Source organism: Adiantum capillus-veneris, chromosome 13, assembly GCF_014529385.1.
Source record: "Adiantum capillus-veneris isolate H3 chromosome 13, ASM1452938v2, whole genome shotgun sequence".
Taxonomy (NCBI): domain Eukaryota; kingdom Viridiplantae; phylum Streptophyta; class Polypodiopsida; order Polypodiales; family Pteridaceae; genus Adiantum; species Adiantum capillus-veneris.
This window is the reverse complement of record NC_140943.1, coordinates 52729349-52754050: the sequence shown is the minus strand read 5'-3', so window position 1 is coordinate 52754050 and position 24702 is coordinate 52729349. Positions and strand designations below refer to the sequence as shown.

The following is a 24702-nucleotide window of genomic DNA, read 5'->3' as shown; positions in this document are numbered from 1 at the left end:
TGTGTGCCAAAAAGTGTATCTTTGGTAGGAAAAATTCACTTTTCTTTGCATTAATCACTAACGTGTGATATCGTAATGCCTGAAAGACTTGAAGCGGATGATCTCTGTGTTCTGCCTCAATTCTTGGAGAAAACAATGATGTCGTCAAAGAAAGTGCCAACAAAAAGCCTGTACTCTCGAAAAATCATGTCCATCATCCGGTTAAATGTCGCAAGAGCATTGGTTAAGCCAAAAGGCATCACCAAAAACTCAAATAACCCAAAAGTCGTCCAAAAAGCTGTCTTGTAGACATCTCGTGGCGCTATCCCGATCTGATGATATCCACTCTTCAAGTCAATCCTGCTAAAGCACGAGGATCCCTGTAACTTGTCGAGTATATCATCGATCCTAGGAATCGGAAATCTGTTCTTGATGGTGATTTCGTTGAGAGTGCTATAATCGATGCACATTCTTCAAGATCCGTCTTTCTTCAAAACCAACAACACTGGAGAGCAATACGGTGAAGTACTAGGCTGGACAAGACCCTTTTCCAAGAGGTCTTTCACTGGGTTCATAATCTTTTCGTTCTGTACTTGGCTCACACGATAAGGTGGCCGATTCGGTGGCGTGCTTCCAGGTATCAGATCAATGGTTTGATCTTCAGGCCCTTTGAAAAGCAATCGGCACGAGTGTGGAGAACAATCTTGGCGTTCTTTTGATCAGGTCAAAACATATTCAACCTCTATCCAGCGTTCAGTTCTCTCCCAAAAGAATGAGTAAGAAACTGAAGTTCATCAAGTACAATCTCTAAGCCCTTCATTTATCAAAGTCGCTTTCTCGGCCCGGTAGTCAAGCACGGCATAGTTCTTGTGGTACCAAGGGATCCTGAGTAGAACGTCACTCGCGTGCCCTGAACACCCCCGTCATTGCAAACGAAGTTTGCCAATGCTCGGTGTAATGGCAACATCCCATCCGGGTGCCAGTCGAACTACCTCTGCCTGTGGCGTCAGTCTGTCGGGGATAATTCCAAATCGAGCCGCCAATTGCAAGTGAAAAGAAGTTGGCCTTGGCTCCTTCAAAAGAGCTTCCCGATCCTTCACTTTGCCCCAAAAGCGACAAAGTTTGTACTTTCATTCATTAGATTCGATGCAGGTCCCACGCCATGTGGTACCAGTTCTGCTTTTCTATTTGCCTTTTTTCTGCCACGTTCCCCAGCTGCTCACGAACTCTCAGGCCTGTCGTCGTCTTTATCATTCTGTTCTTTCTGTGCCTTTTTAGGGCACTTCGCGGAGATATGTCCATGTTCCCCGCATCCAAAGCACTTCCCCTCTCTGATGAAGCGAGCTCTCTCCTCAGGAGTATGCTTGGGTCGTGCATCCTTTTTCTCTGGGTTGCTCTTTTTCTTTCTACTTTCATTCCTAGAAGTCTGTTCGGCTCGTTGTGTCATGGCCTCATCTGTGGGGTAGGTCAAACTGCCATAGTGAATGGCAAAGCCCCGCTTCGCATGACTCTTCGACTCCTGAACAGAAGCTGACTTTTGTTCCAAGCAGTGATCTCGGATCTCTGTAGGTAGACCCAAGGTAAACCGCTCAATCTGTTCTCTAAACGAGATCTTCTTGAATGAAGAGGCGGGTAGAAAAGAGCTCCAGAATCTTTCACAATAAGCATTGATTGTATCTTTCTTGGTCATCCGAAGATGGTTCCAAGCAGCCGGTACATCTCGTTCATATTCTTGCGTCAACCAAGAAGAAATAAAAAGCTTCTTAAATTTCAGGCATGTAACTGGCGCACTCTTGTTAAAAGAAGCGTGGACCACCAAGTACAAGCATTCCCCTTAAGGTAAAAGGTAGCTCTCCGAATCTTGGAGTGCTCTGAATAGCGTCCTCCCGCGAAAGCGATATCAAACTGCTGTATCAAAGACAAAGCCTTCGAAGCATCTGAGTATGCTGAAAAGTATCAAACTTGATCGAGTGGCCACCTTCCTTAAATTCTCAGACTTTCTTGCTTTTATCTTCGAGAAAGTCATACTTGTTGGCTTTGTAAAAATTCTTCTTGTTCACATAAAACTTTTCGTCATCGGAATCTAAGCTGTCTGTAGACGAGTCCTCAGTAGAACTGTCAGTCTCTGGGTGAGATGTAGGCTTCTTTGCCTTTTTCTTACCCTTTTCGAAGCTTTGTTTCTTGCTTCGCTTTTTACCTTTTCTGTCTTGTTCGCTTGAATCCGAGGAGCTAGAAGAACTATCAGAAGAAGAACTGGGTAAGCCTTCAAACTTGACACGCTTCTTCTGTTTCTTTGCCTTGTCGAATGTCGACCGACGACCCAAATATCCCGGGAAGTCAGTGCCTTTCTTCTGCTTTTTTCCATGCTTTTTGCCTTTCTTTTGCACGTCGAAAAGCTGAGCAATCCGTGCATCAACCACGTTCTCCAGTTCCTTCTCCGTATATTTCTTGGAGGCAGAAGGTTTCTTGAGAGCGGGTTTCGTGAGTGGTGTTGTGGTTCTCTTCCACTTCGTCTGTACCTCTTCCAAAGAGGTCTGGTTCATATATTTTGCCATCTTGGCAAAATTGAGCATCATCTTTGTTGCATCGCCAATCAATTGAGGACGCTCCATCTCTCTTTGCTCCGCCTGAGTAGGCCGAGGCAGGCCATACTCTCTGCCGGAATCTTCGTTGTGATCCCTGCCCGCATCTCCAGATGCAGAAGGAGTCGACTGATCCTTGCATGAAGCCATAGGTGCCGCGGAAAAAAAAATTCGGGGATCGGATTTCCCGTAGAAGAGAAATCGGCCGTGCTCTGATACCACTGTTACAGACTTGGACACTCCAAGTCAATAATCAACCGCGACAGCACCAAATAACCACTTCAAAACAATTCATAGATCACAATAGATTTACACTAGCCCGGCGGACTTCCGTGCCTAGATATATTGGCCCCAAAGACTGGCGACCCTTTCAGTATTTCTTTTTATATTAATCAATCATCAAAGTACAAGAGAGCAGTTAGGGTTTCACTCTCAAACTCTGCGTCTAGATGCTCTGAGAAGTGATGCCCAAAAGCAGAGCCCCAAAAGCTTTTAAAATAAAAAGCAGCAGTTCTCTCTCTCTCTTAGAGTCTTTAAAAAAAAAAAAAAAAGAGCAAAATTCGCGTCCCTCATAATTTCCAAAAAAAAAATAAAAATTCCAGCCTCTGCGATTTCCGGAAATTAGGGTTTCTGTTGTCCGCCACGTCATCACTTTGTGACACGTCGTCGCATCGTCGTCATTGCCATCGTCACCGACATAGAGTCAGAATTCAGGAGATACAAGATTTGCAGATTTCAGCCCGTCTCCTCATTGTCCTTATCGTCGTCGACATCGTTGGCAAGTTTATAGCATTGTAGAGATTTGTGCAATCAATAGTGAACCGCTCTCGCCATAGAGAGTGGGGCCTTCGGAGGAGGGTTTGACAACATTCTGGTGTCGTATTCTTTTCTCTCTATCTCTTAGTCTCAGCACCTTCATTCACAGTGTTTATCCACTTTGTTTGTGATCATTTGCACTCTCTCACTAAAGAAACGGAAGGCTCTCCCTTCCGGAAGCAAAAGAAACCCTTGAGCACAGTTCGGAGCTCTCATCTTGAGCAAAGTTCATCATTCACATCCGCTGCACCTTACACCTCTCACCGTAGAGAGTGGGGTCCTTGGAGGAGGGCTTGACAACATTCTGGTGTCACATTCTTCTCTCTCTATCTCTTAGACTCAGCACGTTCATTCACAATGTTTATTTACTTGTTTGTGATCATTTGCACTCTCTCATTAAAGGAACGGAAGGCTCTCCCTTCCCTAAGTAAAAGGAACCCTTGAGCACAGTTCGTAGCACTCATCTTGAGCAAAGTTCAACATTCACTTCCGCTACACCTTACATTGGTATCAAATCTTTGACAGTGTTCTGTATCACTCAAGGAAAGAACCACAAGATTTTTTTTGCGGTCACACGTAACCAAAGTCCACTTGGGCATGTCGATTCCTAATCGTGTTTTTGAAGGGTGACAGGGAACCCAAGAAAGAAGGGCTTGTCCAGCCTCCCCTTGTTTCTCTTTTTACTCATTGAGAGCGGACCGTGCACTTAGCGGCTGGCCAATCGACATGAGGTGGGAAAAAGAAACTTTGGTGTGAGCGAAAGGCCAACAAGGGGTGCGCCCGCGGGAAAGAGAAGTGCTCGAGTAAGAGAAGATCCTTCTCTAACACAGATTGCAAGCTAAAGAAGAACCTCAAGAACCTCACGAACTCAAGACCCTCAAGAACTCAAGAACCCAAGAACCACAAGAACCCAAGTTCCTCGTGAACTTAAAGACCCAAAACTTCAGTGCATGGTCATCACCCGAAGCGGAATGGATACTTTGCATGGAGGTGATGAGCATGGAAGTGGCGAAGAACAATTTTCCCCACTAAGAGGTTTTTCCGACCCTCCCCCCTCCCCATCTACGCCAAGGATTGCATCAAATCCTATGGAGGCTTTGGTCAAGATGATGATGGACATGATGTTACAACGAGAAGCACAACGGGCTGCCTTGGAGCGCGAGCGCAAAGAAAGAAAGGCATCCTTGGATCGTGAACGTGAAGAAAGACGGGCATCCTTGGATCGCGAGGGTGAACAAGTGCGCTTGGCGCCCGAGGAAAGAAAGGCAATCTGTAACAGACTTGGACACTCCAAGTTAAGAATCTGCCGCGACAGCACCAAATAACCACTTCAAAACAGTTCACAGTTCACAAATTATTCGACACTGGCCCGGCGGAGTTCTGTGCCTTGAGATATTGGCCCCAAAGACTGGCGCCCCTTTCGGTATTTCTTTTTGTATTAATCTGAGTTCAAAGTACAAGAGTGCGGGCAGGCGCTCACACTCGGACTCTGCGTCCAGAGGCCTACTTACATATTTAAAGGTACAAGGGTTGCCAAAAGCAGAGCCCCAAAAGCTGGAAATCAAAAGCTCAAAAGCTTTAAAAAAAAACAAAGCAGGAGTCTCTCTCTCTCTCTCTCTCTCTCTCTCTCTCTCTCGCTTAATTAGAAATAAAGCAAAGAGGCTTCTCTCTCTCTTTCTCAACTTGCGTAGGCAAAGCAAGTCCAAAAGCTAAAATCAAAAACTGTCGCCCTGTTGCCCGAAAATCACGCCGCAGTTCGCGGGGGTCCGTACAACTGCCACGTGTTAGGCCACGTCAGCAAATTAGGGTTTTTGATTTTCTGCAGTTAGGGTTAGGGTTTCAACAAATTAGGGTTTCTGATTTTCCTGCAGAGCGGGCAGCCACGTCATCACTTTGTGATATACCCCCCTCTTGAAAGCATTGTAATCGCCCTCGATTACGCTTGCAAAACAGACAGAGGCCATAAACTGTCTTAGCAGACACTGACTGTTAGTACCTACATACTAGGAACACACATCTAGCACATGTACCAATCTACAATCATATCACACGACATCACAAGTAATCACTCGACATAAGAGGACATCACATGACATTCAACATTCATTTGGATCTTAGACCGTGATTTATCGGCAATGTAGCTAGCAATCGCATCTAGATCCAATCGGGCCCTCATAGATGTCTAATTGACTAACCCCTATTGCAACCATGTCTATTCGAGATCATTTAGACCAAAATGCTGCAGTCATTTCGTCTATCAGTTCCTGCACTTAAAAACAAGTCAAGAACAAATCGGTTTCATATTCCGGAATTCCATTTCATAAAGTAATACAGTAGAATACTGTCAGCTCCCAGTATCCCTGAAGCTCAAAGAGCATCAGTGACTCTAGTATTCTAAAAAAGATCAAGGCATCTGTTGACAAAGGAGCGGAGTAAGTCCCCTCTTGTGCATCCCACTGCACTAGATTTGCGGCCAAGCTGAATTCTGGGTTCCATTTGGAGTAGACTATGCTAAACCAAAAGCTTCGAGGTAAAGTTTCACAGTCTGAGGAGTATCTGCTAGGTCCTCCTCCTCTCCATCCACTTCGCATCCAATGCACTGTAGTTCTTGAATTTAACCAAGAACCGCCTTCTTACTTTACCCTTATTCTTTGTGTCCTTATGTGCCAAAATCTATTCAGGAACAAGGATCTCCTCGTTTTCTTTCACTTCAGGTTGCTCATCGGGCTCCCCATCATCAGGCACATCACCTTTAAATGGTTTCAAGAGACTTACATGAAATGCATTGTGAATCCTCCAAGTGTCAGGCAGTTTCAGTCAGGAGGAGACATCATTGATCTTTTCGGAGATCTGGAAAGGTCCATAGTATCTCATACTAAGCTTTGGAAAAAGCCTCTCCTTTCCCTTTTTCTTTCTCAGGCGTGCCTTCTCAAAACGTAAGAGCACCCTCTCATCCTCCTTCAATTTCAAATCGTGACGATAGCGATCCACTGCCTTTTTCTCTCGTTCTTGAGATTTCTGCAAAGCCTCGCGGACCTTGGCAAAAGCCGTCTCTAAGTTGCGCGTATACTCATTAGCTTAAAAAATCTTTTCTTTCGTGCTTAGGAAGGGTGGATCCTCCGAAGCACCTTCAACAATCTCAAATGGCGCCTTTCCCATCGAAGAGTGTATCGTGTTGTTGTAGGCAAATTCCACCAAAGGTAGATACTTTTCCCATTGAGTCTGCTGATCTGAGATATAAGACTTCAATAAATCTAAAACCATTGAATTGGGAATCCTAGATTGCCCGTCAGTCTGTGGGTGGAAAGATGACGAGAACAACTCATAAATCTGGGGTTCTTGTCGGAGACAATCGTCTCAGGCATGCTATGTATCTGAAAATCTGGGCCACAAATAGTCTCGCTAAGTGATCCGGCTTGACTGTTTTCTTCACTGGAATGAAATGAGCCTGTTTTGCTAAATTTGTCAATAATAGTCCGAATACCATCGTGACCACTGTGTTCTTGGGAGATCAAAAATGAAATCCATTGCAATACTTTCCCAGGGGAGGGTGGGTATGGGCAAAGGCTGTAACAATCCCTGTGCTTTATGCCTGTCAAACTTGACCTTCTGGCATACCAAGCAACTGCGCACAAACTCTTCCACATCCTTCTCGAGTCTCGGCCAAAAGAAGTATCTCTCTACCCCTTTCATGGTAGTAGCAATGCCACGGTGACCCGTAAAAGGTGGACAGTGGCATTCAGTCATAACCTTTTCCCTCAATGGCTGTGTAATGCACAACATGGTTTTCCTCATCAAGTAGCCATCCCGAATGGAATATCCCGCTACTGTCTCCCCATCCCGTATCTATGTGAAAACGTTTGCAAAATCTGGATCTGTGGCATACTGGTCGACCATATCCTTGAAGCTCCTATGATGTATCGCGGAAGTAGCCAGAACTAACAGCTTCCGAGACAAAGCATCTGCCACCACATTCTTCTGTCCCTGAACATGGACAATCTGGAAGTGGAACTGTGACAAGATGTTCGCCCACCGCATCTGCTTTTTCGATAGCTGGTTCTGTGACAAGAAGTAGCGCAAACCTTGATGGTCTGTAAAGACAGTAAAATCCGCTCCGAGTACGTAGTGCCGCCACTGAGTAAGAGCATGGATAACCGCCAAAATCTCTTTCTCATAAATCTGTGCTATCATTTCCGGCCTTGAGCACAATCGGCTCTTGTAAGCAATGACATGGCCTTCTTGCATTAAGACCGCACCCAGACTACGACCACAAGCATCACAATATACTTCAAATGACTTCTGTAAGTCCGACAAAGTCAAAACTGGTCCCGTAGTCAATTTCTCTTTCAATGTCTGAAAAGCAGTCACCTTTGCGGGTCTCCACGAGAAAGGGACTCCTTTCTGTGCCAAGATATGCAAAGGGGAAGCAACCTCTGCAAACTTTCGAATGAACCGCCTATAGTACGACACAATCCCAAGAAGCTTCTAACTTCATGGACATTCTTCAAATCGGGCCAATCACGGATAGTCTCTATCTTGGCCGGATCCATTTGCACTCTTGCTGCTGACACAATGTGTCCCAAAAAGTGTATCTCTGGTAGGAAAAATTCACTTTTCTTTGCATTAATCACTAACCTTTGATCTCGTAATGCCTGAAAGACCTGAAGCAGTTGATCTCTATGTTCTGTCTCATTCTTGGAGAAAACAATGATATCGTCAAAGAAAGTGCCAACAAATAGCCTGTACTCTCGAAAAATCCTGTTCATCATCCGGTGAGATGTCGCAGGAGCATTGGTTAAGCCAAAAGGCATCACCAAAAAGTAAAATAACCCAAAAGTCGTTCAAAAGGTTGTCTTGTAGACATCTCCCGGCGCATTTCTGATTTGATGATATCCACTCTTCAAATCAATCCTACTAAAGGACGAGGATCCTTGTATTCTGTCGAGTATATCATCGATCCTAGAAATCGAAAATCTATTCTTGATGGTGATTTTGTTGAGAGCTCTACAATCGATGCACATTCTCCAAGATCTGTCTTTCTTCAAAACCATCAATACTGGAGAGAAATACGGTGAGGTACTAGGGTGGACAAGACCCTTTTCCAAGAGGTCTTTCACTTGGTTCATAATCTCTTCGTTGTGTGCTCGGCTCACACGGTAAGGTGGCCGGTTCGGTGGCGTGCTTCCAGGTATCAGATCAATGGTACGATCTTCATCAACCTACACTACCTCATGGGTTCTGTAACAAACTGCTGACGTGTCAAAGCCTAAAGAATGGAAACCCTAAAAACTGCAAAAACCCTAAACCTAACCCTAAGGGCAGCGTGGCAGTTTTCCAAAAATTGCGTTGGCATGATGACGTGGCAAGTTGTACGGATTTCTGTGATTTACGCTGACAGCTTTTTGGCTTTGCTTTTGGACCAGAAGCTTTTAAGTTTGAAGGCTTTTTACTGTAAACTGCTTTTTAGGCCAAGGGCCTTTAAATATGAGGTTAGGGCTCATTCTCTGGCATGCTTCAGTACAGAGGTGTAGAGTTTCGAGTACCGGCTTGTACTGTGTTGTTGCAATATAAAGAAATACCGAAAGGGATGCCAAGGTTTGGGGCCAATACTCTTTGGGGTGGAATTCCGCCACTCCGTGTCGTGTGTGGTCTCTCTCTCTTAGTTCAGTTGTTATTGAAGTGCTAAAAGTTTGTTCAGTAAGTCTGTTCTTTTCTATTGGCACGTGGTGCCCGTCTTGTGACAGTGGTATCAGAGCATCAGGCGTGTGCTTTTCTGAAAGCATACTGGTCCTACAAAAGAGCAGACAGAGCTGTTGGAATTTATTTGAGGTATCTTCGCCCTCCAACCCGGACTTATCAGCGCTCCCGTCTTCACCGCAGTGTCTTACAGGGCATAAGCCAATTAAGAACCCAATACTTGGAATTCATGGATTCAACAGAATATTTGCAGTTTCTGCTCAACGAGCTTCATGACATTCTTTCACGGCATCCTCAAGAGAATCTTTCGATGCTACAAAGTTTTCAACAATTTTTGAACTACATGTTACCCTCTCCGATGCCCCAGGTGGTACCTCCTCCTCCGGCACCAGAAAGTACGAGAGCTTCCAATCAGCAACCTTCTCAACCGTCTGTTCTGATCGGGGGAGTCTTCAAGAATATGGTGCAGCCATCTGACCCTAATCCAGTGCAACCGCCTTTGCCACCGCCATTGCCCCCACTTCCACCACCACCGCTACCAGGCTACAATGTTTGGAGCTCATATGGATACCCTTATTATCCATACCCGGGACATGGGCCTAACCAACCCAAAGATTTCAAAGATGGTGGCACGATAGTCAAATTTTTCACTTTTTCTGGGGTGAAAGATCGCAAGAAAGCATTGCAGTTCGTTTAGCAATTCGACAACATCTATGCTTTGGGGAACTATACAGAAGAATCCAAGATTTCTCGAGCAGCGGGATTTTTTAAAGATAATGCTATGCAATGGTGGAGTTCAATCGCGACACAACCGCATACTCCAAGGACCTGGCAAGCTTTCAAGACAGTTTTTGCGCGTAGTTACATGACTTCAATGTTTGAAGTCCAGATTTTGGCAGAGTGAAGCAACTTGAAAATGCTTGCCACGGAAACCATGGACGACTATAACCAAAGGTTTCTCGACGTGTACCTTCCGGTGTCCTTCTTTAAGTTCATTCCCTTGGAGGACCAGTGCGAGCGCTACACCATTGGACTACCATCACCATTGCATGAATATTGTCTCTCCAAGCAAGTCTCTACCATGCAAGAGCTTATGGACCATGCCGCGGTCGGCTACAAGCTCATGACAGGAAAGTTGGAGTTTACCACAGAAGAACCTTCGGCCACTAACCAAAACTCCCGGCAACAACGAACAAATTCCCGTGAAAACCAACCTCAACGGCCTCGTTTGACACAACTTCAACGAGACGCCTTGTTACAAGAAGGCCGATGCCTGGGGATCGTTTCGTTGTATGCTAGAAAACCTCCGAACGACGCAGGCCGATGACTGGGGAGCGTTTGGTTGTATGCTTGAACCTCCGAGCGACGCAGACTACGGTCTGGGGAGCGTTTGGTTGTACAGTCCTCTGAGCTCATGGCCCGGACCTTTTTAGGTTATTTGCGGGGGGAGTGACGAGGTAGTCGTTGAGTAGCTTTATACCACAGACTGTTTGTCTCAGGGGAGTGCTCAGCAGCGCTGTTTGTTGTATCTTGTAATATGTATATGTGAGCATTTGTGTTGCATTGTGATGTGTCAATTACTGAATATTCCTAATTGGATGAGATTGCCTGGGTATGTAATTTTAGTGCATCAAGACACCCGTGGAAGATCAGTATGGTCTTGGTGTGATGGCTAATTTTACTACGCCGGAATATCAAGAGTTCCGATCTGGACGAACAAAGAAGCTAACTCCTTGATCAAAACAGTCGAGAGGAGAAGCTAACTCCTTGATCAAAAGAGCAGAAAGGAGAAGCTAACTCCTTGATCAAAACAGCCGAAAGGAGAAGCTAACTCCTTAATAAAAAAGAGCAAATTGATTGTCCCTCGGAATGACCCTGGGAAATTTTTGAGCTAACTTGAGTTGTTTTACAGATATGCTGTAATCGCGGACGATTACTCTCTTTCAAGAAGGGGAGATGTAACAAACTGTTGACGCGTCAAAGCCTAAAGAATGGAAACCCTTAAAACTGCAAAAATCCTAAACCTAACCCTAAGGGCAGCGTGGCAGTTTTTCGAAAATTGCGTTGGCATGATGACGTGGCAGGCTGTACGGATTTCCGTGATTTAGGCTGGCAGCTTTTTGGCTTTGCTTTTGGACCAGAAGCTTTTAAGGTTGAAGGCTTTTTACTGTAAACTGCTTTTTAGGCCAAGGGCCTTTAAATATGAGGTTAGGGCTCATTCTCTGGCATGCTTCAATACGGAGGTGCAGAGTCTCGAGTATCTGCTTGTACTGTGTTGTTGCAATATAAAGAAATACGGAAAGGGGCGCCAAGGTTTGGGGCCAATATCCTCTGGGGTGGAATTCCGCCACTCCGTGTCGCGTGTGGTCTCTCTCTCTCTCTCTCTCTCTCTCTCTCTCTCTCTCTCTCTCTCTCTCTCTCTCTCTCTCTCTCTCTCTCTCTCTCTCTCTCTCTCTCTCTCTCTCTCTCTCTCAGTTCAGTTGTTATTGAAGTGCTAAAAGTTTGTTTAGTCAGTCCGTTCTTTTCTATTGGCACGTGGTGCCCCTCTTGTGACAGGTTCCTCGATCTTTGAACTTCAAAAGGTATTGTCGTGCTTGCTTCTTTGATCCATGGCGAAACCGATGCAACAAAATCTGTACCGGTTCCATGACTTCTGCTTCATCAATGATCTCAGGTTCTTCTTTTTCAGAATTGTCCTTTGGTGGGTTTTCCTAAAACAACTTCAACCAAGAAACATGGAAAACGTTGTGCATTGACCATGAGTTAGGTAACTGCAATTTCATAGAAACCTCATTTATCTTTTTAATGATTGGAAAAGGACCATACAAAAAGACAACTTTGGACACTTCTTTCCTACTTGCTTGAGAGGTTGCTTCATGATCCTAAGATAGACCCAATCCCCTTCCTTGATAGTAACATCCTGATGATGCTTATTAGCTTGACGAGAATAAGGCTCTTGAGCCTTGCTTAGCCGAAACTTCACACTCTCAGCAATCTCATCCAAAGACTGGCTCTCAGGATTGGCATCAGGCAACTGATTGACCGATTGAGTCAACAAAGATTGAAACAGACGGCCAAATGCTGCCTCATACGGAGTTCTACCAATGACACTGAAATACGAGTCATTCAAAATTGCTTGCACTAAAGGGAGATACTACTCCCAATGAGACTGCTGATCATGCACATAAGACTTCATGTGAGGATTAATGGTGCTAATCCTATATTTAAGACTAAAACTTCATACTTAAGATCAAACTGAAACTCAAGAGATTGAATGTGTGTTTGATTGATTGAATGAATACTTGAAAACTGAGTACAATAGGCTCCTTATATAGGAGACGAAGAGACACAAATGAAAAGACACGTCTCATGGTGAAGAGAGCCGACTTTAGACGTAAGACACATCCTTTCGGCGAAGAGTTGCAACCATTGGACGAAGAGTCGCAACCGTAGAGCGAGGGGGTGTGACCAGTCGTCGAAGGAGTGTGGCTTTTGGCGAAGAGGCATGTCTCTTGAGCGAAAGGTCGTGACCATCCAAGCGTAGGGGTCCTCCTTGCCATGGCACTTTGCGTATCTGCAACTAGGAGTAGATGTAATATTGTAACATAGTCACAATCGTGACATTCCCTCCCATTTAAAATGAGAGCCTTGGTTAAAGGAATGACTTTTGATGGTGATAGGACTCTAGAAAAGCATTGAATCTTCGAAAATCTTCAGTCTTTGAGTTATTTGAAACCTTTGTCTTGAACTTTTGCTTCTTGCGAAACCTTTTTGCTTTGATTGCTAAATCCCATGTCATTACATTGACTTTTTAGAGCAATCTGGCATAATCAGGTTAACTGCAAAGAGATAGATCTTCAAAATCCTTCATGTGATGTAAGACTTCTGGTTCAAAATCTTCCAATAACTGTGAAATATTTGGTTAAGAGAAAATCTTCTCAAGACATTCTTCGAAGGGGTTAAATTCATCTTTGCTAATCACTGGAGAGGATTTTATATCGAGACTGCAATTATCTTCCAATAATAAATCCCAAAATTATTCAGAATCATCTTCAGAAACTGTCACTTCATGACTTGCAATTGGCATATCATCATCCAACAAAGAATCAAAGAAAGCATAATCATCTTTTGACTTAGAATCTGCAACTAACTATGTCCTTGTCTTTGTTTGGTAACGAAGTATCACTTGGAAAACCTTCTTGCTCGAAATCATCTTTGTCTTCATCAATTGGTTCAAGAGAAGTTAATGAACTCAAAAATTCATCAATAATAATTTTTGCATCCGCATCGGAAATCATATTTCGCTTCATACTCCATTGTATCATGCTGTTTGACTTGTACACATGAAGCTTGAATCACTCGTTACGCATAATAAAGTCTATGTAAAATCAGTTCACGTCCATCTTCGAACAAATTAATAGGATGTCCTCAAAAGCTAATTGTTGGATCGTACTGGAATAACCAAGGTTGACCAAGAATCATGTCGTAGTAAGATAAAGGCATGACTTCAAAAACCAGTTGATCTGCATAATTTTGAATCTCGAACTGCAACTGTCGAACTGTCTCATCATAAGTTAAAATTGATCCATCTGCTAATTCCACATCATATAAGTGAGATGTCTTCTGAGCTGGCAAGCCAAGATGTCGAACTACCTGAGTGTTGACAAAATTATTTGAGCATTCGCTGTTTACCAAAACATTGATGGAGCGACTACTGAGAGGAAGAAGGCTCAAAACTTGCTTTGAGAGAGGCTCCAAAACTGAAGAATTGCACTGAGCATGCTTCCTAAGAATAGTATTGTATTGACTACAAATTTTTCTTTATCTTTAGCAAAAACTGGTTGTTTAGAATTCAATGATGTTCTACGTTGAAATTCTTTTCAAATTACTCGGATTGGTTTCTTTGGACATTGATACCATCTATTGTCACCACCGCAAATTGTACATAATCCATTCTTCTTTGAAGTCGAAGAAACATTTGAGGAAGAGCCTTGCTGAGTATTGGAACGCCGATCTTGAGAAAAATCACGTCCTTTATCACAATCAAGTGGAGCATTTGAAGAAGATCTGCTTTGAGATTGTCAATCTTGAGAATAGAACGTTGAAGTTGAATAAGGTGTTGTGGCTTGCTGTCTGAATTGAGACTGATGTTGCTAACTTTGGCTATAGCTGTCTGTGGGATCGCGTTGTGAAGCGAGCGCTATTTGAAGATCTATCACTAGGGAGAAAGTTCCTTGTAGGGTGACGATTATCGCCAAGACGCTCCACATAGGCAATTGTGGCATCCAAGGTGGTAGGATTGTATTTGTGCACATCGTCGTTCAGGGTTGGTTCAAAGCCCGTTGTAACAAAATTGGATACCCCAAGTCTTGATTCTCTCGCGACACGAGAGAGAATCACTGAAAATACTTCACAACTTTAAAATCACAGTTCAATTTGGTCGATATTGCCCGGCGTAGTTCTGTGTCTAAAGATATCGGCCCCAAAGACTGGCACCCCTTTCGGTATTTCTTTTATATTAATGTTTGATCAAAGTTACAACTCCTGCAGGGTCCTTCGCTCTCAGACTATGCGTCTAAATGCTCTGAAGAGTGAGGCCCTTAGGGCTCTTTTATTCTTACAAGGGAGCCCCAAAAGCAGTTAAACTCAAAAGCAAACTGTTCCAAAAGCTATTGGTCCCAAAAGCTGGCAAAAAAGGATCAGCGCAATTTGCGAAAATCCATACAGGCTTCCACGTCATCACTTGTTAGCGCAAATCGCGGAATGCCGTACTGTCTACCATGTCAGCACATCTGCCACGTCATCACATTTGCGGGTGGTCATGCCACGTCAGCACGTGTGTATTTGTCCGGGTGGCTTTGCCACATCACCAATTTGTGACATACCTCTCTCTTGAAAGAATTGTTATCGCCCTCAATTACGCCTGCAAAAACATACAGAGGCCAAAAATTGTCTTAGTAGACATTGATTGTTAGTAACGATGCACTAGACACGACACATCTAGCACTTGTACAAAATGACAGTCACATCACAAGACATCACATGACAAATCACAGAAAAATTCATTCCAAATCTTAGACCATGATTGCCAGCAACGTATTTAGTAATCGCATCTAGATCCATTCCAGACCCAACTGAAAGAGAGGGGTACGCCTTCTTCGGCATGCTCAAGATGCTCTACCATCATCTGTGACTCTTGCCAAGCTTGATACCAATTAATGGCATCACCTGCTCGGTACATGGCAACAGTCAAAACTTTACTGTTACTTATTTTCTTGATAGTCACAAAGTAAGCATTAAATTGATGCAGCCAAGAATGAACCAAAGAAGCATCCATCTTTCAAATCATGCTTACTAAATTTCAACTTCTCAGTGATTGGGTTGTTGGAATCTGCATCTCTGTCTGTGCTACTTGATGACTCGCCCACCGCCTTGAGTGGCTCGAACTTCGAGGAGAGTACCTGTAGGACCAACTCCTTCATGCATTGGTCTCTTTGTGCCTCTTGCTCTAACTCCATAGCCACGCGCTTCTTTTTGGCCGCTATGCGCTGAGCTTCGCGTGCTTGCTCACGCTCAAGCTCCATAGTAACTAGTTGCCCTTCGTTCTTCGAATGTGGCGCGTTGCATCTCTTGTAGCATCATCTTTATCATCGACTTGATCAAAGCCTCCATAGGATGTGGTGCAACTCGTGGCGTAAATGGGGATGGGGGAGGATCAAGAAACAATCCTCCTGGTGTAAAAACTTATTCTTGTCCAACTCCACTCTCAACACCTTCATGCAAAGTATCCACTCCGCTTCAGGTGGTGACCATGCACTGAGCTCTTGGGTACTTGGGGTCTTGGGTTCTTGAGGTTCTTGAGTTCTTGGCTTGCAATCTGCACTTAAGAAGGCTTTTCTCTTACCCAAACTCAACTCTTCCCTGCGGGTGCACCTCTTCGCGGCCTTGCACTCACACCAAGGTTGCTTTTTCCCACCTCACGTCCATTGGTCTGTCGCTAAGTGCAAGGTCCGCTCTCAATGAGTGAAAAGAGGAACGAGGGGAGGTTGGACAAGCCCTTCTTTCTTGGGTTACCTGCCACTCTTCAAAAACACAGATTGGGGATCGACACGCCCAAATGGTCTTGGGTTACGTGCGATCACAACAAGCAAAAAAAAATTCTTGTGGTTCTTTGTGCTTCTTTCCTTGAGTGATGATACTGAACACTTTCAAAGAGCTCTGATACAATGTAATGTGCAGCGGAAGTGAATGATTGTGTACGGCTCAGAATGAGTGATTACTAAGTGCTCAAGGTTCGTGTTTACTTAGCAGAAGGGAGAGCCTTCCATGCTAGAGAGGGAGTGAATGTGCAATGACCAAAAAAGTGGGTGAACATTGAGAGTGCAAGTGAATGAGAGTGCTAAGGAGAGAGAGAGAGAGAGAACATGCGACACCAGATGTGTTTCCAAACCCCCCTCCAAGGGCCCCTCTCTCTATGGCTAGAGAGGTATTTGCTTTAGATTGCACAAAGGTCTGGTACAATGATCTTGATGCTATGATGCTAGATGATGAACTATGTCGACGACGAAGGAAACGATGACTATGGCGGTGACGACCATGACGAGGCTGAAATCTGAAATGGGAATCTATCGCTGCAACTTGGCTAATGTGGCAACACTGGGGCTGATTTGCTGGTACCAGTCTGAATCTAGGTCGGATAGACCCAATTGATGGCTGATCATGGTGGCTAATGCAAAAATGCTGGTGGCTGAAAACTGATCGATGGAATTCTGTTGCAATAGTCACGTCCAGCGAGGTTTTGAAACCAGGGAATGGGTGAGAACACGGCGCGGCTTAGGCTGGAAATGGGATTGTTGTGAAAGCTGAAAACGTTGGGCCAATAGCTCCAAAAACGTTGGCTGATCTTGTGAGAAAATGCTAGGGCAAGCTGTCCAGCTGCACTCTGCACTTGTGCAGCCACAATTTCCTTGTAATTCATTACGTGAAAAGTCACTTATAAGGTAACGTGCACATCTAACCCTATGTGTACGTGGACAAGCTACTTCATGACTAGGGTTCAGTTCAATTCAGTCAGCCTACCTTAGGAAGTGTTCTGGCACTTTTACGAGTTTGTTCGCAGACCGTGCATGTCCAGGCACTTAGAGTAGATGCATATCCTTTGGTTGCACATAGATGATCATCAGATTACCATTAGAACCCATCAGGAGTATTTTTACAGTGCATAGACCTATTTTCCCTAGTTTAGCCATTTTTCACTTATTATTAATAAGTGACTTTGTTGGGAAATTGGGTAGAGCAATTTAGCCAAGCAGATATATAAACAAACATAGCGCTAGCACTTTTTGGAGAAGAGGCAACAGAGACCGAGCGTCTGACAGGCATCTTCTCAGCAAGACCCCAACAAGACCACCTAGCGTTTTTGCAGCAGACATCCTTACCGTTTTCATAAAGATCAGCCCCAGCGTTTTGCAGTTGCAGATCAGCCGGCGGTAGCAGATTCACACCAGACATCCATAGCGTTTTTGCATCAGAAACGCCAGATTTTCAGCCTAGTGTTTTTGCAGTTTTTCGACGTCATCACCTTTTCTGCCAAGGCAAGAGCCTTCTCTACAGGAACTGGATTAGCTAATTGCTAATCCCCTTCTGGTACGCGCAGTTCCATCACGAAGGAATGAGAAAATGGAGAGTTTTCTCGCGTGAAAACTCGTCCAATTTATAGGGGAACTGTCCCATTGCGTGTGGGAGCTTCTGACGCACGCGTAGGTGTGTTTGCTCCACATCAAAATGATGCGAAACAGAGAATCACAGCCTCTTATGTTTTTCTATAGGTTTAGGGTTTTGCACCTAGACTGGAAGTTATCGCCAGGGGAGCCTCGAGAGAGCCGTGGGTGCTTGTACAAGACAATCTAGAGAGATTTCCTGCGAGGAATCTTGTCTAATTCAGAGGGCAAGTGACCCTGTAGGTGCGGGAGCTCGAGGGCTACCCATAGGAGTGATTGGCACACGAATCGGAGCGCAAAGCAGAGAATTCCAGCTTGCTGTAATTTTTTGCAGCTTTAGGGTTTTGGCCAGTTTTGATGTCCACAGGTCCCAGGAGCTTTGAGGAAGCTAGGGAATCACCGAACAGGTGTTTTGGTGCAAATTGGAGGCCAAAAACAGAGAATTCAATAATTTCTCGCCAGGTTTTGTAACGTGCTCCAAAGTGCGTCACTGTTTACTTGGGATTTTGTCCGTGGAGACTTCTACTATGGTTATACTGCTGAAATTGGGTTAGAGCGGGGGACATTTAGCCTGATAAAAGTGGGACAAAATAGTTTACACGTTTTTCTCAAGTGCAATAAGAATCAAGAAATACCAAAAGGGTTGCCAGCCTTTGGGGCCTACAGGGTGTCGCTGTCTGCTTGGAAGCACTCTAGCTATCAAGCCGTGGTTTGTTAGAAGTGTAATTCCTAGTCACAGGTTTATTCGTGAAGTTCCTTTGTGTCATAAAGTTCAAGTAATGTTATTCAATGTAAAGATCGGGTGAAAGCTAAAGTCTACCGTCCTACGGGCCGGTTTCATGGTTTCTATTCTTGGGACAGAATCACTTTTTCCTTAAAGAGTGAGCCTTGGTTGGTTTGCAGCGAAAAATAAAGCACATTATGGCTGACAGGACAAATGACGCCATGGAAGAGGGTTCCTCTTCACAGGACAGATAGGTTGTTCCTCCTCCAGTGTTCGAGCATGGCGAGTGTTCCCGACCACCATTGTCGGTACCCTTTTGTTGAAGTGAATGCTCCACAAGTTAAAGGATTTATGACCAGGAAAGTAGACGAGGATACCTTCGGACACAATTGGTTGTTGTTGTGAATGTGTTTTCTCGATTGGTGAAGAATCCTAGGTTTATGGAATTTCTGCAAGTGCAACCAGTGTCACAGCAGAGAAGGCAACTTTCTCATGCAGGAGAGCCCGTTGAGGCTCAAGCTCAGGTCCCTTATGCGTCCCAGCAGGCCAAGGAGCACTCGCATGTTGCGGAGTCAGTTGGGGCTCCAAGGCAAACTCCTTTTGTCCACGAACAGGTGTTTAGGATGCCAGATCCATAGGCCATACCAATACAGCCAGCCACCTTTCGGAGTCCAAATGTCGGTTTAAGTGGACAGGGAACTAATTTCCAGGCTATGTGTCAGGTTTTTCCACAACCCACGCTACATCCTCGGTATTTCAAGGTGGATCTGTGTTTTCAAAGCATGGCTGGTTATGCGCCTAGAAACCAGCAATATATGGCAAGAACAGTGTTTGGGGGTATGCAAGGCATGATACCAAACTCCATCTATGGTAATATTGGCATGCAGCAAGGGTTTCAATGCAATCAATACAAGTTTGGGGTGCCGCATGCCACTTTTCGTATGGCTGGTTTTTCCGACGAGTAGGAATATATGGCACGAGTGACGCAAAATCTCAATTGCCAAGGGGCGCGGATGATTCCTATTATAGTGCCTATGTTGCAAACACTTTCCCATGATAATGTGGGAGTGCTAGAAAAGCCAAAACCATACAAAGAAGGTGGTGCAAGTGTGACATTCGATACCTTCAATGGATATCAGGACAAGACAAAGACTCTTACTTTCCTCTAGCAGTTTGATATAGCTTATGAAAGGGGGGAATTTTGAAGAGGCCTCCAAGGTTGGGAAATCTGCCACTTTCTTGAAAGGAAATGCGCGTTCATGGTGGACGACTTTGTTGATGCAAGGACAGGCACTTGCCAATTGGGTATACTTTAAGAAAATGTTTGCATTTGCATGGCTGTCAAATGAATTTGAAGCCGATGTCATGACGGATTGGCACCAACTTACTGTGCGTACTTGCAAGAGTCTATAGGAGTACAATGGGAGGTTCTGTAATGCGTTGCTCTCAAGAACTTCCTACAGGTTTGTGCCATTGACAGAGCAGATAGAGAAGTATTGTTGTGGACTGCCTAAAGGGCTCAGGAACTACTGTATAAAGATGAAAGTGGCCGCCCTTACTCAGCGTATGGAAGTTGCCAACTTTCGTCATGCCTAGTTGAAGGGAGAAGACAATGGATTCCAGGTCAACGTGAAAGGGGGTCGGTCAAAGAAATATTCAACAAAGAGGTCCTTTGCAAAAGCGACTCTTGAATCTTCCCAAGGGTCAGGAAATGCAGAGAAGACTAAAGACTCAGCCGAGTCTTCTAAAGGACAGGCCAAAAGAAAGAAAAGAAAAGGGAGAAGTTTCAAGACGTTATTTGGTGAAGTTCAAAAGCTATTCACCTAAGGATGCAAAGTAGATGGAAGAAAGTGAACTAATAGAGTCACCAAATGTATTGCAATTTTACCTTGAAGCTTTTGGTTTACAACCCAGATATTCTCCAACTCAAATCACTTCAATAGAGCAAAGGTCAAAGGGCTTGACACATGCTCAAAAGAGGGGTGATAATAGAGCTAGCACTTCAAATGTACATAAGGATTCAGTGCAATAGCAGTGTACATTGTTTGACAAAAGTATGAACTTTGAAGGTCTCATTAAGTGTTTGTACACATGTTTGGCAACTTAATTGCGGATACATGCGATGATAAAAGGGTGCTTACCACACTAAATCATCTATGGCATGTATATATGGCATGCAATCGAGGACGTTTGATGTTTTAAGAGGGCGGTATGTCACGAGATTGTGACAACCACTATATAGATTTGTTGGTTTCTTTCCCTTGATTTTTATTTAATTTTTGGGATCCTCTTGTTAAAATCACAAATGCCAAAACATTGCGTGGCCAGTGTGAAACGGCTGTTGGCCGAGAGTTTCACCTGCGGAAGTCACTGCCAAGAAGCCACAAGATGGTTGGGCTGATCGGCATTGTAATCCGACTAATAAAGAAGTGGCTAGGCTCAATTAAAGTCATTTAGGCCTCTCGGCAAGACTTTATAAGTTGGTGGGTACTAGGAATTAAACCAAAAGGAGCAAATTGGACACATGGTAGTAGAAGAGCAACCTACAGGCTGGGGGATTGAATTTTCATTTATTGCTTGACAATGTGTTGTGTTAGTAGTGGATGCAGGTGATCACAGCTTTAATGGAAAGCTTGCCTTCTCCCTTGTCTCATGCAGTTCGATGATTTGCTGTTGCGCATCTCTCTCCCCCCTTTGCACGTATGGTAATGCGTCTCTTCCTTCTCAGATGACCATATACAGTTTTGGGGGTTGTATGTGCGTTTGCCAAGGCAAGAGTCTTCTGTACAGGAACCGGATTAGCTAATTGCTAATCTCCTTCTGTACGCACAGTGCCATCGCGAAGGAATGCGAAAACAGAGAGTTTTCTCGCGTCAGAACTCGTCCGATTTACAGGGGAACTGTCCCATTGTGTGTGGGAGCTTCTGAGGCACGTGTAGACGTGTTTGCTCCGCTCAAAATGATCCGAAACAGAGAGTTACAGCCAGCTGTGTTTTTCTGGAGGTTTAGATTTCGCACCTAAACTGCCAGTTATCACCAAGGGAGCCTCAGGAAAGCTGTGGGTGCTTGTACAGGACAATCTATAGAATTTCCCGTGAGGAATCTTGTCGAATTCAGAGGGCAAGTGACCGGTGCGGGAGCTCGAGGGCTACCCACAGGAGTGATCGGCATGCGACTCGGAGCGCAAAGCAGAGAATTGCAGGTTTAGGATTTCGGCTAGTTTTGATGCCCACAGAGAATTCAGCGTGCTGTAATTTCTCACCAGGTTTTGTAAAGTGCTCCAAAGTGCGTGGAAAGTCACCGTTTACTTGGGATTTTGTCCGTGGAGACTTCTACTGTGGTTATACTGTCGAAATTGGGTTAGAGTAGGGGACATTCAGCCCGATAAAAGAGGGACAGCTTGTAGAAGTTTACACGTTTTTCTTAAGTGCAATAAGAATAAGAAATACCGAAAAGCACGGATTTGGAATGCACGTCAGTACACTAACGTACCCAACGGACTTGCCCTTGTCTGCTCCACGGGGGCCGAATCAACCTAATGGTGAGAATAAGAAGGGGAAGCAACAGAAGAAGAAATCTTCGGGCCCTAGGCTATCAGCAGAGCAGTGTGCTAAATACTACAAAGAGGGCAAATGTTATGGATGCGGGGAGCAGGGGCACGTTCTTGCCAAGAGCCCTAACAAAGCGTCCAATGACAGGCCGAGGACAAGCCAGAGAGTTTGAAAGCGACAGAGGAATGAGCAAAGAAATGAAAGACCAAGGCATTGTTTCATTGGGCAAAATGAAAAGAGTAAAGGTTTTTGTGTGAGTCCATCTAGTCTCAAGAATTTTCATTTCCTCCCTGAAGGACAGGCTGATTCTAGAGTATTTTTTCCTAAGTTCTTTTCAGTACTAGTAAATCAGCATTGTTTTATTGGGCAAAAGAAAAAGAGGAATGCAAAGGTTTTTGTGTGAGTGCATCTTGTCTCAATATTTTGTGAGTGTTGATTCCTCTCTCTGTTTTGCTTGTCCATTTGGCTTGTGCTGGTGGTTGTGCAATTGAATTTCTGCATTGAGGGTAACAAGGAGGGTTATTGAGGTTTCTTGTGGTTTTTTTCTTGAATTGTTTGCACAGAAAATAAAGCAAAAAAAGGTGCAAAGCATCTCATCAAGAACAACATGCGATATACAACAGTATATGTCGGCAATCTAGCACGCAAGGTAACATTATGTAATGAACACTATTCATACAATGTGGTAAGCACTTGTGTGTCCAATCAAAGATATAACGGTGTTATTAGGTAGAGCCTAGAGGTTGTATTAGCTTGTGGATATGATAATGAGACCTGATTGCATCTTGTCATCATTGTATCTTTTAGCACTTGATATGACCTGATTGCAATTTCTCATGGCTTTGCTACTAAATATTTGGAAACTTCATGCTGCATGAGTAGAGGAATGAGAAGCTGCTGTGTGTGTGTGGTGGGTGGGGAGGGGGGGGGGGGGGGGGGGGGGGGGGGGGGGGGGGGGGGGGGGGGGGAACATAAGTTTTCCTGTTTGAAGTTAGTGAGATGAGGTAGCTAAGCATGTAGGAGAATGAGGTCATGAGACAAAGTTGTCTTGAGGTGCTTGATGAATCCACTCGTGCATGTGTGTGCGTTTGTGTCGCAGCAAACTGTTAGTGCTTACAATTTTGGCCAGGCATCTCAAGAGGAGCTGCAGGAAATGTTCAATGGGCTAGGGGTTGGATCAATAGAGGATGTGCAAATTGCGAGGGATAAGGGTTATGGATTTGTCAGGTACAGCACTCATGAAGAAGCTGCCCTGGCTATTCAAGCAGCAGATGGACTGATCATATGCGAAAAGCGTGTTAAGGTAGGCAAGAAAGTTACTGAAGTGATCAAGAGAGTTTAAAAGAAAACTACATGGATGTTTCTCTGACAATAGTAGCTGCTGGCAGTGTGATTGGGGAACGAAGCCAAACTCACTTTTGGGATTTTCAAATCGGCTTCCCTTAGAGTCACCAGAGCCAGGTACACTTTTGGGACTGTCAAATACTCCTTCCCCACCTCCAGCAGGTCAATCACCAGAGTCTTTTGCTACTACATCAGTGGAACCCACTGAAGAGCTGACATTTACCGAAGGATAGGCTCTTTCTTGGTGACTAAGCAACAATGGAGCAATTCGGTTGATATCGAATTTGGGGCGAACGGCCGAAGGAGGAATCCTCTTCTTGCCTATAGGTTCTTATGGTCTTCTAGACTTTAATGAACTAACTTTTTGGAGTCGTAGCTCCTCTTAGTCTGAGAACAGTTTCTGCACATCGTGGATTTGTGGCGAACTCGCGGAAGAGCATCAGCAGAATGGATCTTTAGAAAAAGACCCCTCTCATAAGGAAAGCAGGCTGCCTCAGCTGCTAAGACAAAAGAGTCTATGCACATGACATGGAAAGGGGGGGGGATATTTGAAAGAGTGTTGCTAGACTGCAGGAGGAGCTTAGTAATGGATTGTTGGAATGTGGGCACTTGATTAAATTCTTGCAAGACTATGGAACTTGGCATTCACAGTATTGATTATGTTACAAAGCATCATCAGTACGACTGGTGTGGGCGGTCTTCATTCTTAGTAAATGATGGGCCATTGGACTTGCAAATAGGACACTCCTTATTAGTGTCTGCAGGATTAAAAGAATTGGGATAAGGCAGACAGAATTAAGAGATGCCTTAAGGCAGGCAGAGTTAAAAGATGCCTTAGTAGGTTCTGCTTATGCCAATCATGTACCATTCTTTTCAACATAAGGATATTTCTCTTGGTCACATAAATCGGAAGATTTAGAATTCCTATGTATGATTAGGCCTTTCGAGACCCATTGAAGGACATCTTTATGATTCTTTAAGCAGTTAGGATGGTTGACAGAGGATGCACCAAAAAACTTTTTTTCCAATTAAGTTGTACAGCTAAGGTGAGGAACCCGACACCGGCCCCCCCCCCCCCCCCCCCCCCCCTCTCTCTCTCTCTCTCTCTCTCTCTCTCTCTCTCTGTGTTTCTTTTGTCATGTTCCTGGATACTTGAAGAGGACATACTCATGTATATTGATCTGTCTCATCGCTGACTAGACACTATAGTCTCGAGTTGATTGAGAATTCTCGATGGAGATGGTTCAATTTTTTAAAAAATCAATTACAGGACATAGCCTTCAATAGGC

The 24702-nt window shown here is 44.4% G+C and overlaps 1 protein-coding gene across 4 annotated transcripts in view; it reads left to right on the top strand.

Annotated features, from left to right (window-relative positions):
* LOC147444001 (oligouridylate-binding protein 1-like) overlaps positions 1-24470 on the top strand; it is a 94389-nt gene extending 69919 nt beyond the window's left edge. The window contains exons 11-14 of one of the 4 annotated variants that reach the window (XM_086526768.1): positions 22633-22718; positions 23169-23372; positions 23458-23530; positions 23609-24470. In XM_086526768.1, coding sequence (XP_086382894.1) covers positions 22633-22718; positions 23169-23372; positions 23458-23530; positions 23609-23646 — 401 coding nt within the window. In that variant the 3' untranslated portion in view covers positions 23647-24470. Of the gene's footprint in view, positions 1-22632; positions 22719-23168; positions 23373-23457 lie in introns of all 4 variants that reach the window. The other 3 variants (XM_086526769.1, XM_086526766.1, XM_086526767.1) reach the window with 3 other exon arrangements.
* Positions 24471-24702: the final 232 nt, after the last annotated feature.